This window comes from Eleutherodactylus coqui, chromosome 8, assembly GCF_035609145.1.
Source record: "Eleutherodactylus coqui strain aEleCoq1 chromosome 8, aEleCoq1.hap1, whole genome shotgun sequence".
Taxonomy (NCBI): Eukaryota; Metazoa; Chordata; class Amphibia; order Anura; family Eleutherodactylidae; genus Eleutherodactylus; species Eleutherodactylus coqui.
In genome coordinates this window covers 197,533,584-197,547,067 of record NC_089844.1, presented here as the reverse complement: position 1 = coordinate 197,547,067, position 13,484 = coordinate 197,533,584, and the positions used below count along the sequence as shown (strand labels likewise).

The 13,484-nt window shown below is 47.9% G+C and overlaps 1 protein-coding gene across 4 annotated transcripts in view; it reads left to right on the top strand.

Moving 5' to 3' along the window:
• Window positions 1-13,484, top strand: part of PIKFYVE (phosphoinositide kinase, FYVE-type zinc finger containing) — a 201,609-nt gene that overhangs the window by 39,320 nt on the left and 148,805 nt on the right. For all 4 annotated transcript variants that reach the window (XM_066577221.1, XM_066577220.1, XM_066577223.1 and 1 more), the window contains 3 exons: window positions 83-145; window positions 12,824-12,953; window positions 13,027-13,204. In XM_066577221.1, the coding sequence (XP_066433318.1) occupies window positions 83-145; window positions 12,824-12,953; window positions 13,027-13,204 (371 nt within the window). The remainder of the gene's footprint in view (window positions 1-82; window positions 146-12,823; window positions 12,954-13,026; window positions 13,205-13,484) is intronic.

The window sequence follows — 13,484 nt, the reverse complement described above, 5'->3', positions numbered from 1 at the left end:
GCAGTAGTCCTGTCTCTGAAGGGAAGCATTAATCTGAGGGTTTGTACACTCTGAGTTGTCATTTTCTTTTTTTTTCTTCTAGAGTTTCATTTGTCTGAAGATGGCGGACAGCAGATGATCTCCATAAGTGATGCCTTTATTAAAGGTAACGCACAACCTTGTATGTATTTTCTTGTATTAAGCTTTCTTTTAACCTAATAGATGGAAAGGGTAACAATACAGTAAGCGCCCACGCCACATATGGGTTATTTCTAAAAACTGCAGATCCGTGGTGATAAGTATTAAGCTGTTAACCCCTTTAACACAGCAGGAGTTGTCGGTTGTAAAGCATTAAAGGCCTATCTAAGGGTTAGGTCTTTGAAATGAATGAAAACTATGCCTGTAATACCAAGCCTGGCCACTGTAGGGAGAATGGAGCTGCCTGCAGAAATCCGCTTTGTGCATGTGCACACCAGCCCGGCGATCCGCTTATTAGCAGGGGCCCTGGGCAGCAGACTGCCACCAATCTGCTTTTAATGGTCTGTCATAAGAAGAGGTCATCAGTCATTTACAACTAGGCAACCCCTTTAAAGAAAGAAATGGATTAAAGTTGCACTTCTTGTCTCTATCATTGGGGGAAACGGTTTAAGAGTTTAGGTATAACTACTTCCACTAGGAGGTGGACACTATGCAGAAAACGTGTTCACTCGTCCTACTGGCAAATTCCATAGAGGAGTTTAGAAGGGGAATTGATGTCTATTTGGAGAGGAAGGATATTATAGGTTATAAATCTTAGGTTATTTGTTAATCCGGGTATATAGGCAGGTAGGAACTATTAGGGGTTGATCCAGGGAACAGTCTGATTGCCATTAGGGAGTCGGGAAGGAATTTTCCCCCCAAAAGGGCTACTTGGCTTCTGCCTCTTGGGGTTTTTTGCCTTCCTTTGGATCAACAACACAGGAGGATAAATAGGCTGGACTAGATGGACATTGTCTTTATTCGGCCTTACAAACTATGTTACTATGTTACTAGCTATACCGCTCTTGCAGACGTCATTCTAACTAGTTTTAGCTTGGTGCCCCTAGGAGGCAGACCTGGTTCTCGCTGGTCTTCAACTACCTCTTGGACTCCTGGAATAAAGGAAGGCAGGACTCTCTCTGTTAACTTCCTTCTGTTTGTCGTCCTCGGTGGGGCAACTGTGCTGTTATCTGTCCTAACCTCAGAAGAAAAGGAGGCACATCCAAGCCTTAACTCGGATGTAACCCGCCAGCCATAACGCCCCTTTCTTTACCTAGGCACTCCCTTCATACATAAAGGCAGGTGATATGAGGCACACACTCACCGTATATCCATTCCTCTCTACCTTTTCCTGGCTTCTACAACTCCCAGCAGGCGGTACTGGTATTTTTTTATCGTTGCCTTTTTCGGGTCTTTTTTTTTCCCCCCCCAGACAGTTGCGAGGTTTTCTTTGCTGGCACACTACGTTCTTTTCCTCGGATTGACGCAGGAAGTCGGAAGCGGGACGTGTGGATCGGTTTATCAAGCCTGATGTGGTGTAGATTCTCACAGTCGGTGGGAGTTTTGGTTAGTGGCGGCAATTTTTGCCATGCGTTGCCGTTGGCGCTTCATGGCCAGTGTTAAAAATTTAGGTCCTACCTTCAGGCAGGTCTAGACGCTATTGCCTCTCCTGCGGTACGTCTTGCAGTAGTCTATATTGCAGTAATGTGTACAATTACTGGTTTTAGCGCTGTGTCCAGCTCCAGACGGGCCGCTTGATAGAGGCACATGCTAGGTGTGCTCTTGCTGTAATACTAAGTTTACATGTGGCCAGTTTGAACTGTTTTATTCTGTGTTTCATTGTGGCAGGCGGCCACAAAACCAACCACTGGCACTCCTTCTGCCCAGCCTATACAAATCGCTGAACCAGTATGGACATGCTCCTCGTCACAGGCGGTCGTGGACCTAGCCAGGGCCTCTACTGCTATTTTAGAAAGGCTAGACTGTTCTGGCTGTCAATCTGGTCAAAACATGATAGATTGAGATGATCTACTTGTGCAGGATTTTGTCTGTGGTAGATCATGGATGAGAACTATACTCTCCCATTCAATGTGATCGTCTAGATCTGCATCACCTGCATCTAGTTATTCCTGAAGTGAGAATGCAATCTCCTTCCAGAGACTATTAGTTGGTCAGGATGAACTCTGAGCCCCCCCCCCCCCCCCCCCCCCCCCCCCCCCCCCGGTGCGGGCAGCAGGCAGGTGCGGGTAAGGGCCCCCCTGCTTGATACAGCGATTAATTGCTCCAGGCTACTTTTGGATTGAGGTATACCCGTCCTGACCCCCATGTCGAAGTGCGGGCCTCTGAGTCCGTAAGACCACCTGTCTAGAAGGATATCTGCCGCTCAGTGACGTTTATTTGTGGGTTTTGGTGGTAACTTGTGGTCTACTGAGGGGATCTCCCGCACTGCCCGCACCCCAAAGACCACCGCTATGGGGTATCCATTCTCCCCGAGAAACTGAATAATGAGTATTGCGAACCTATATTGTAGATAAAACTATAGAAAAAGCAAAGTACAACAAAAGCAACAATAGGGGTAACGGGGGAAGGGGAGAGAAAGTGTAGGAGAGAAGGGCAAGGAAAAGGGATGGGGGATTTGGCTATCTCCTGTTTTCTCAAGGCGACTGTTGTTGATGGAATGAGGGGGTTTGAGTGGCTGGGTAAGAAAGAGGCCGTGTCACTACACAGGCATATTCTCCACCGTTGTCTAAAGAGAACAATCAGCCAGCCATTTGAGGAAGGATGGGGAGCCTTTAAATTCTACCCAGGGCGCCCAGACGTCCCGTGCGTCAGCTATTGAATGGTTTGGTGTAACTTCGCTGTTCCGAAGGTCCTCCATATACTTAATGTTGTCAGGTGCCTCCACCCATGTAGTCCTCGGGATCGCTCCTCCTCTCCTCCAGTGTTGGCAAATAATGTGGCGCATGGCCATGATGAAGTGGCTTTGAAAGCTTTTTTGGTCCTAGAAATAGGACCTGGGAGCATGGAGAGGAGGGCGATCTCGGGGGTCAGGGTCATTGAGGATCTGCAGATCATTTCGTGGACCTTGGCAATGTTTTCCCATAGGGGCGCAATTAGCGGACATGACCACCAAATGTGTAGCATATCTCCTACCTCAGTGCAGCATCTCCAGCATTCATTTGAGACTTCAGGAAAAATTCTGTGGAGTCTGTCCGAAGTTCTATACCACTGTGTGATGAGTTTGTAATTGAGTTCCTGGGACTTTGTTGAAATGGACATTTTGTGAGTTAACACGTATGACTTGCTCCAGAGCTCTCTGGAGAACCGCCTGCCCAGCGCATCCTCCTATCTCGTCTCCCACGGCAAATGCGTCACTCCTAACCTCACGTCGACCAGCAATCTGTACAGCAGAGATATCGCATGAGGGGGGGGAATCAGAGCCAACACAAAGCTCCTCGAATGGGATGAGCTCTAAGCTCAGTAGCCCAGGGTTGCCAAACGATCCCAAGTAGTCCCTCACCTGAAAGTATTGCATTCAGGCTCCTGGTTTTGATCTGTGGGCGCCGACCAGCTCGCCGAGTGGGCGCATACCGCTTGGTCCCCAGACCTCCCGAGCTCGTGGCTTTGGTATATCTGGCAGGATAGATAGTTCTGTTGCTTTTAGAGTGGCGGGGATTTGGGGGTTTCTGGAAAGAGGTGTTAGTGGGCCCGGTACGTTCATCAACTTTCTACTCTTGACTACTCTACTCCAAGCTCCCAGAAGGGTTAAGGCGAGGGGGGAGCCCTCTGTCCTCTCCAGTCCACCTTTCCCGGGACCCAGAATGCGCCCCCCAGGTTTAGGTTGTTCTGGTCAGATTCTAAAGTCACCTGCGTTTTTTTCTCTGGGTAGTGAAATAGGTCCAGAATGCATTTCCCTATTGCTGCCTTGTGGTAGAGATCAAGGTCTGGCAGGCCCACCCCACCCGCTGACCTCGGTCGGGTAAGAGTCCTGTAGCTAATTCTCGGTGGGGAGTTTCTCCATACGAATCTCGTCAGTGCCTTCTGTAGAAGGGTGAAGAAACTCCTAGGAATGTCTAGTGGCACGGTCTGGAAGACATATAGGATTCTGGACAAGATTTGAGGGAATTGATCCTACCAAACCAGGAAAGATGCAAGTCGGACCAGCCTGTCAGTTCTGATTCAAATATAGAGAGTAGGGGTTTGAAGTTTCGAAGGTCGAAGGTGTCCGCCGGGTGTGCTGGGATCTTTATACCTAAGTATTTTAAGGAGTCTCTTTTCCATATGAAGGGGAAGGTCTCGCTTAGCAAGTTGGCCTCTGTTGTCGGTATAGAAACGTTGAGTATTTCGTACTTTTGGGGATTTATCTTGAAATTGCTAAGTCTCCCATAGCTAGTTAATTCCTCTAGGATTGCAGGGAGGGACGTGTTGGGGCTCGTGACATAAAGCAGGAGTTCGTCTGCAAAGATAGAGATTTTTTTGTTCTCCGCCTCCAACCGTCATTCCCTGGATGTCGGAGTTTCCCCTCAGGGCTGCTGCCAACGGTTCCATCGCTTGGATATAGAAGAGTGTGGAGAGCGGGCAGCCCTGTCTGGTCCCATGCCATATCTGAAAGGGCTCGGACAAAAGGCCATTTACTCTAATACGCGCAGAGGGATTACTATACAAGGCCATAATCCAGGAAAGGACCCTCGGGCCTAGACCCACGTCCCTCAACACCTGCTCTAGGAAGGACCAACTCACCCTATCAAAGGCCTTCTCAGCGTCTACTGCGAGAAGGCATAGGGGAGTGTGAGAGCTACGAGCTTTATTGATCAGTGATATTGTTTTGATCGTATTCTCTCTGGCCTCCCTCCCTGGGACAAACCCGACTTGATCAATGTGGATAAGGGATGGGATAAGGGGGTTTAGTCTATTGGCCAGCATTTTTGATAATATTTTCAGGTCACTATTGATGAGGGAGATGGGTCTGTAGCTTTTGCATGAGAGAGGGTCCTTTCCGGGCTTCAGGATCACCGCTATGTTAGCCTGCAGGGCCTGACAGGGGAATGGACATCGCTTGGTGACGGTGTTAAAGGCGCCCAGCAAGGGTTCTGATATCTGATCACCAAGCAATTTATAAAATCTTGGTGTGAACCCATCCGGGCCGGGGCTTTTCCCCAATTTCAGGTCCCACAGGACCTGGGATAGTTCCAAGGACGATAAATCGCTCTCTAGGGCTTCAGAGTCCGCTCCCGGAATGGTGTTGTGTGTATTTTGTTGCAAGTACTGGGCTATGGGCTCGCTTTGGATATGTCCGTCTGGCTCCCCCGGGCAGGGTATATTATAAAGTTTGGAGTAGTAAGCCCTAAAGGCTTCTAGGAGCTCGCTCGGGGCGTAAACCTCAGCCCCAGAGGAGTCGCAAATGGACATGATGTTCGTTTGTGGGGTCTGGGGGCATAGTGCCCTAGCCAACCACCTCCCGCTCTTGTTGCCATACTCGTAGTGCCCTGCCCGGAATTTATCTTATGTTCAGGGTTTTCTGGTCAAGTATGGCCAAAATCTCGTGTCTAATGTTGATGATTTCCAGTAGTAGGGCCTCTGACCTCTGTGCCTTGTTAGCCGTCTCATGTGACTCTAGATCCTGGAACAGCTGTTTAAGCCTTCGTGATCGTTCTTGAGTCTCGAGCCATGTGAGATAAACACTCCTCTCAGGGTGCATTTTAATGCCTCCCATTTAAGTGGCGCCGGAGTTGTGTCGGCTGTATGGGCCTCCAGGAAAGTGTTTATTGTCTTAGTTATGTCGGCCATGCAAGTGGGGTCTTTAAGCAGGTTGTCGTTCAATTTCCAGTTAAATCCTCTACAGTCCTCCTTTTATCGGGTTAAGTTCTCCTAGTACTGGGGCATGGTCGGACCATAGGAAGTTCTCCATAGTACATTTAGGGGCCCCATCTAGCAATTTGTGTGAGACAAAGATATAGTCAATTCTGCTGTACGAATTGTGGACCCGCGAGTGACAACTATAATCCCTGACGGCTGGGTGGAGTGATCTCCACAGGTCGACCAGGTGTAGACTTACCAGCAATTTCTTGAGTTTGCGCATGGACGAGAGCAAGACCGAAGAGCGCCCCCAGGAAGCGTCCAGGTATGGATCCATAACCATGTTAAAGTCGCTGCCGACGATGATGGTCGTGTTTCCAGCGAACTCTGATAATTTCCGAAGAGCTCTGGAGCCAAAGAGAACCTGGCCCTGGTTAGGAAAATAAGTTAGCCAGGCTAAATGTTTCATTTAACAACTTAAGTTTCAGGAAGAGGTATCTCCCCTCCTCCTCCTTTTCTATCGCTAATATCTGTGGTTTAAGAGATTTGTGGAAGGCTATAGAAACACCTCCAGCTTTGCGGTCGGGGTGGGGAGCATGAAACCAATATGGGTAATATCGATTCTGGCATGCAGGTATGCTCGAGGTAGTATAGTGGGTTTCTTGGAAGAAGGCAATCATGATTTTCATTTTATGGAGGCTGTATAAAATCTGATTCCTTTTTCCGGGGCTGTTAAGACCTCTGGCATTATATGAACGTATTGTCACGGGGGCCATTGCTTACCCCCTGGAAGACATCGCCAATGATGATGAGATGGTAGCCTCGTGGCCGTAGGGTGAAGGACCTTTGGGAGAAAATGTTTAAGAGGAAGGAGAAGCCAGGGAAAAGAGGGAAAAGGAGAGGGAAATAACAATTAGAACTGTAGACATGTTGAGACGAGGTCTTAGGCCAGGGAAGACCCCATCCCTGGGCAAAGGTTGCACGCAGCTGGTAGAGCTGCGGAGAAAAGTTTTAGCTAAATTGCAGCAACTCGTGCTGCTGGCCTAGAGTGGGGGAAGCTGAATCCGGACACCAAGCCTCGGCTCCCCCCACACCCCGGCAACTAGTCTTGAACCCACAGGGGGGTGTGTTTCAGGGCATCCATGGACTTTTACAAGGAGATCTCCAACTAAAGCCTACAAGCGCAGGCAGTGGGAGTAGGGGGCCAAAAGAGGGGGAGTTCTGCTTCTTCAGGCTAGCGTTTCCCGTTTGGGCTAACCAGGTGCCATTCTTCTCTCGGGGGCAGCGGGTCTGTCGCGTCGACTTTAGGCCATTCGGGGATAGCAATCATCGGGAGTTCGAGTTTGGCCAAGAACCTCGGAAGGTCACCTAGTCCCCTGAATGTGGCTGAACGTCTGTCTCTTCCGGCGTGTAGCTGGAAGGGGAATCCCCAGCGGTAAGGGATGTTTCTTTTTTTAACGCCGTCAGTATGGGCTTCAGGGCTCTGCGGAGCTGAAGGGTTCTTCTTGATAGATTAGGTAACATGAACAAGTTAATGTCCTTGTAGGTTAGGGGGCCTATTTCTCGGATTCTTCTGAGAAGCTCTTCTTTTTCTCTGTAAAAATGGATTCTACAGATGACCTCTCGGGGCCTTGCTGGGTCAGTGCTCTTAGGTCCCAGGGATCTGTGGATCCTGTCGATCTCCATAGGGTTGTTTTTCGGGTCTGTTGAGGATGTCGCCAAAACTCTTTATTGCCCAGTTCTCCAGTTGGGCCGGTTCTACCTCCTCGCTTAAGCCTCTAATACGGATGTTATTTCTTCTATTACGGTTCTCTATATCATCAATATGCGTTATGATATTGGTGATTTGCGAGGAATGGTCCTGTAGAATTCTGTCGTGTTCAGTAAGCTGTGACTGCAGCTGAATTTGCACTTCCTCTGATTCGGCAACTCTGTGGCCTATATGTTTTATGTCAGCTTGCAGAGCTTCAATAGCTTGCATTTGTGAGCTCGTCGCCATTTTCAATAGGGCATCCACTTTGTTTCTTGTGGGGATACTCTTTAGGTGGGCTTTCCAATCCAAATCCTTGTCACCAGCTGCATCGTCGTCATCTGAGTCTGTCTGCAGGGTAGGTTTAGGATGTTCTCTGGACCTGGGTCCCCTTATTGGTGGTACAGAGGCCAAAGGGAGGGTGCTTTCGGGGTCCCCATAGGGCTGCTCGTCTGGGTTACCGCGGTCTGGGGGTGCATTTGAGGGAGTTTTAGCAGGGCTTGCCATTGTTGAGGTCTGGCTGCAAGATATTTCCTCTTGGGCTGGTAGAGTCAGGGGTGTACTGCTTCTCCCCTCCCCCCTCTGAGAGCCTGGGCTCTTACTCACTTGGCTCTGTATGTCTCTAGCCAGCGTCTGCATTCCCTGGGGTGCTGCGAAAGTGCTTCTTTTCTCCCCCTTACAGGGGTCTCTTTGCGCTGGGGGTTCTGGGGAGCCACCTCTATGGGCCCAGACTGCTGACCCCTTCTTTAGGATGGTCCGGGCGAAACTCTTGGCTGACCTGACCTGTCTGTGGGTCTGTGGAGATGGGATCCTCTGCTCTCGGGTGTCTGAAGGGCTTTTGTGGTGGCTCAGCGCCGCTGATGAGTGCCTGGGAGCAGTCTGCAAGGGTCTGGCTGTGAGCACCATCTTGGATTCCTCCGTGCCGGCCATCTCGGCAGGTGAGCCAAATATGCGCCCAGCGGCCCTGAATCTTCACTTTCAGAGGTCCCCCGGTCTCCCTGCTGCTTTATGCGGCCCATAGGAGCGAAACTGCGTCCGTGGATGCGGTGCAGGTAGCTTTTTAGCCGGGGTTCAGCGGGAGCTCTGTGCAGGCAAGAGTTACTGCTCCATGTCCTAGGCCACGCTCCCCCCTCCTGATTCTGATCTGGATGAAGAACAAGCTTTCAAATTTTTTACTATGGTGGGTAGTGTGATAGTTGCCATGAGGGATACCTTTCAAATCAAACTCCTAATACATCAGCGGCATCTGCTTTATTTGGACAGCCAAAGCATTCTCCATTGGTGTTTCATCCTGATGAAGAATTTGAGGATGTACTGAGCAGGGACTGGAGCATTCCCGACAAACGCTTCTCTAAACCTAGGAGCTTTAGGAATTATGTATCCTTTAGGAAAAAAATGTGGTCTTTGCCAGTGGTAGATTCACCAGTGTCCCATTTAGCGAAATGCACTACTCTACCTATGGCTGACATTTGGTCTTTTTAACTCTCTGAGGCTGTGAAGTCGGCACTTAAACCCGTTTTTACCTCTACTTGGGTCAGTAAGGCATCTATTGAAAGGACTAAGCGACTAAGCCAAGATATTCTTTCCGGATCTTCTCTGGAAGAATTAGGAGATATTGCGCAACAGATATGCCAAGCTGGGAAATATATATGCAAAGCTTCACTGGATATGGCTAGAGTCCCTGCTCGAGTGTCAGCTGTTTCGGTAAATACTCTGTGGCTTAAATTCTATTGTGTGTAGATGCTTTTCCTAATTGTTGTCTCAAGACTTTTCGGAGCCAGACTTAATAATATCATTTTGGAAGCTACTTGGGGGTAAGACTCTCACCTCAAACTGACCTATATGTACAAGAGTGTTGCAGAGATAGAGAACTCCTTTTTGCTCTTTTTGACACTCTATCCCCTGAAACTCAAAAGAATATCTCGGCGCAAAGAACCTGATCCAAAAAGGAGACCAAACTACTGATAAATGTGTTGGAACTTCGGCCATTCTCCTGTTCCTTCATCACTACACTCTCGAGCTGACAGGACTACCAGTGTGGGCCCAAACCAACAAAGGATGGCCCTTTACATACAGAAAATCATCAAGACTGGGCTTGCAGCACCAAGGTTGTGGAAGAAGCAGCAAAGATCTTGACATGGGCTAAAGATTATCTTCCAGCGCTCTCGGCAGACCACATACCCGGAATAGACAACTGGGTAGCAGACTTCCTCAGCAGAGAGTTAGCAACCCGGGAGAATCAGAATTCTCAACCGGTCTTTCGGGAGCTTTGTCAAAGTTTGAGTCATCCTCATGGCATCCAGAATCAATCGCAAGCTGCCAATCTTTGTGGCCACCTCTCAGAATCTTGAGCAGTGGATGCTCTAGTAGTTCCATGGACAGAATTCAGATTCCCATATGTTTTAACCCCATTCCCACTAATCCCATGACTTCTCAAGATCAGACGGGTCTCAGAGCTCAGTTTTGTTAGACCTCCATTCTCCATCTTTCATTGGGACACAGTGGTCCTACATCCTATGCCTCCCTTCCTACTGAAGGTGGTGTCTGCATTCCAGATCAATAAAGACCTTGTTCTGCCCTCATTTTGTCCATCCACAGTTCATCCGGGAGAATAAGCTCTTCACAAACTGGATCTTGTGTGAGCCGTGCAAATTTATCTTTCTCAAGCAGCATCTTTCACACACTCCGACTCTCATGATTCTTTTTTAAAAACTTATGTATAGAAACTTCAACGAACAAACATTTAATGTATATATTCACTCAAAAGGAATGAATTTGATAGTGAGATATAATGAAAAAAGGTTTTTCCACTTTTTCCAAAGACAAAGAAAGGATAAGCAAATCCCACCTCTCTGGACCAGATTCCCAGAGGGAGGGGTCTATTATGTCATGTGTCTAGAAGACTCCCATAAAAGATAATTGAGCCAGACCATTTGTTCCCCCGACATCACTGGAGAAAACAAGAAAAAATAGTATTCAGCCCAATTTTATACATATATATCCCAACGCGTTTCGCTTGAGGTGAGCTCTTTAGGGGCTAACAGTGACCTCAGATGAAATTTTGGAATAACATATCTTAAAGGAGTCCGGTTGTTTTCGGAACTATTGAGGACAGTACTAATTTCATGTACAGATTTAATAGTTACCTAATAGGAGGTGATTGAATCACTCAGGAGAGGACCTCCATTATGAGATATCTCCTCCCCTTCTAGATAACAATATTGATAGTGGGAATGAGTCTTCGTTCCCGTTTATGAACTCTCTGGTGTCTTTTGAGGTAATACACACGTTAAATGTTTGTTCGTTGAAGTTTCTATACATACGTTTAAGTTATTTAAAAGTTAATTTTTAGTCCCATCTGTGAATACATTAAGAAAGTTCTTCTGGACTATTTCTGCTGTCAATTGACTCTGTTCGTGATTCCTGCGGTAGGGGCATTCCTAGGTAGTCATTTCTTGCTGGATACCATCATTGGTGGCTGAGACATGCCACGCTGAAGGCAAAACTCCTCCATTACATGTTACGAAGCGTTCTACTCTGGCAGTGCATGCCTTGTGGGCGCTATGCACTTGGACCGCCCCTATGTAGGCATTTAACGCTTCTATGGGGAGCACTTGGCACACTTTTTCAAAGTTTTACTGGGTGCATAATTTTGCATCCGTGGACGTGGTACTTTTACCGCAAAATCTCTTTCAAGTCTCGTTAATTGGGGGGGTCAGCACACAGCCATGTTAGTATTTTTACTAGTATTTTCATCCTTGTTGGAGAGTTATATTTGCGATTACATGTGGTGCTACAGCGAGTCACAGATTTTAATAATGTTCTCATGAGGTCAGATTGACTATTAATTGTGGATCCTACTTGGCTGCTCCAACTGCTTGCATACAGACTAGTTAGAATGGTGCCTGCAGGAGGGGTGTAGCTGCTGGGAGGAGCTACCACTTTTTCTGCTTAGTGTCCGCCTCCTATTGGCAGTAGCTGTACTCACAGCCTTCAACCGTCCCCCCAATTACCGAGACGAGAGGGAGATTTTACGGTAAGTACACAAATCTTACCGCAAAAAAAATGAAATTTCACTCCTGCTTTGCTATAATTCTTATGAAACTCCAAAAAGATTAACTAACTTTCTAAATGCAGTTTTTAATATTTCTAGGGGGGGGGGGGGTTCTTTCGGGGGACGTGTTGGGGGTTACTAATATATTGGCTCCTCAGTCACTGCAGAAATTGGCCTAAAAAATGTTTTGAAAATTTTCTTGTAAACTTTCAAAAGTGCTGCTGCGGTATACTTACAGTACGGTAGGTTTCTTACGGCTTGTTCTCTGGGATGACGATCTGCCAGGCTACAGAGTAAAGTAAAAAAAAAAAAAGTAAAATTTTGAAAACTGCAAATTTTTCAAAAATTTGTAGAGGTTTTGAATTTTATTTATTTTTTTGCTGAATAAACACAAGTTATATTGGCCAAAAATTTACCACCTTAAAAAAGTACAACATGTCAGAAAGCGGCTTATAAGGGTATAAATATGTGGGTGCCCTGAAGTCCAGAATACGCCAGGTGTTTAAAGGGAACCTGTTTATTCACTGTACACCTATAGCAGCGCTACAATTGTGATGTATCGACCTTCGTTGTGTTTTTTGCCATCCGTGATAATATGTCGGTGTGACAGTAGTGGATGATTGAGAATTTCCTACGCCTCGTGTAAATGACGCGGAGTAGTCCGGTGAGCGTGCTGGACCGCTTGTGCTCGCTGCGTGTTTTTCAGAAGGTCCGCCCCTCTAGACCCCTCTGATGCGGATGAGGCTGTCGGCGTCCTCCTAGTAGCGCTCTGAAGTCTGTCGCCTGCGCTGTGTTCTCAGCTGCCGGTAGATGAACTGTCCTGTTTGCAGGCAGGATCGAGGATCTTACCTGCGCTGGCAGCCGAGCGCATGCTGCAAGCGAGAGATACGATACCATGCATGGGGACAGACGTGATAAACGTGCAGCAGGCAGAGACAGTCCAGCATGCCCACCAGAACGCTTGGCTTCATTTACATGCGGCGCAGTTTTCAAACATCTACTACGTTTTTATAATCGTTGATACAAAAGCTGCGCGGGAAGGTACATAAACCACAATGATGGCGCTGCTGTTGGTGATAGAAGCCGGTCAGCGGTCCCCTGTGAGGGGTTAAGGACACCGGGTCTTACTGATGTTTGTAGAGATTTCCCGGGGTCTTGTCTTATCAGCAGGTCTGCAGAGTCAAAACTCTTGAAAGGTTTTCTCATTGTGTGCTGTGTGCTTCCAGAGTCTCTGTTTAACAGACGTGTGGAGGAGAAGTCCAAGGACCTTCCGTTTACCCCCCTGGGCTGGCATCACAACACCCTGGACCAGCTGCGAGAAGAGAACGGGGAGAAGCAGGCCATGGAGCGGCTTCTGTAAGCATCGCCCGCTAGCGCTCTGGTAGGGTGAAGTTGGGGATCCCTCCGTAATGTTGTTGTTTTCTTTCAGATCCGCCAACCACAGTCACATGATGTCCCTTTTGCAGCAGCTGCTGTATAATGAGTCCCTCTCCCTTTCTTGGCGTGACGTGATTGTGCCGGTAGTATGTCAGGTGGTGCAGACGGTCCGACCCGACGTCAAGAATGATGATGATATGGACATTCGGCAATATGTCCACATCAAAAAAGTAAGTGAACTTCTGGGGTGGAAGCTTCTGTAACCATATATACCGCTCAGAATTCTTGCTTGACTTCTCTTGTTCTGATCTGCAGTTACATGTGAGGTGGGTGTTCGTTGGCTGTTCACGTGTGCCCCCAGTGCAGTTCAGCTGAAGCTATTGGCCTTGTCGGCCCGCAAAGTTAGAAATTCAATTCTGGCTCAAAAATGCATTTCAAATATGAATAGAATCTCATCCAGCGGAGGAGGAGAAGGGGGGGGGGGGCGTAACGCTGCAGATAATAAGCTGA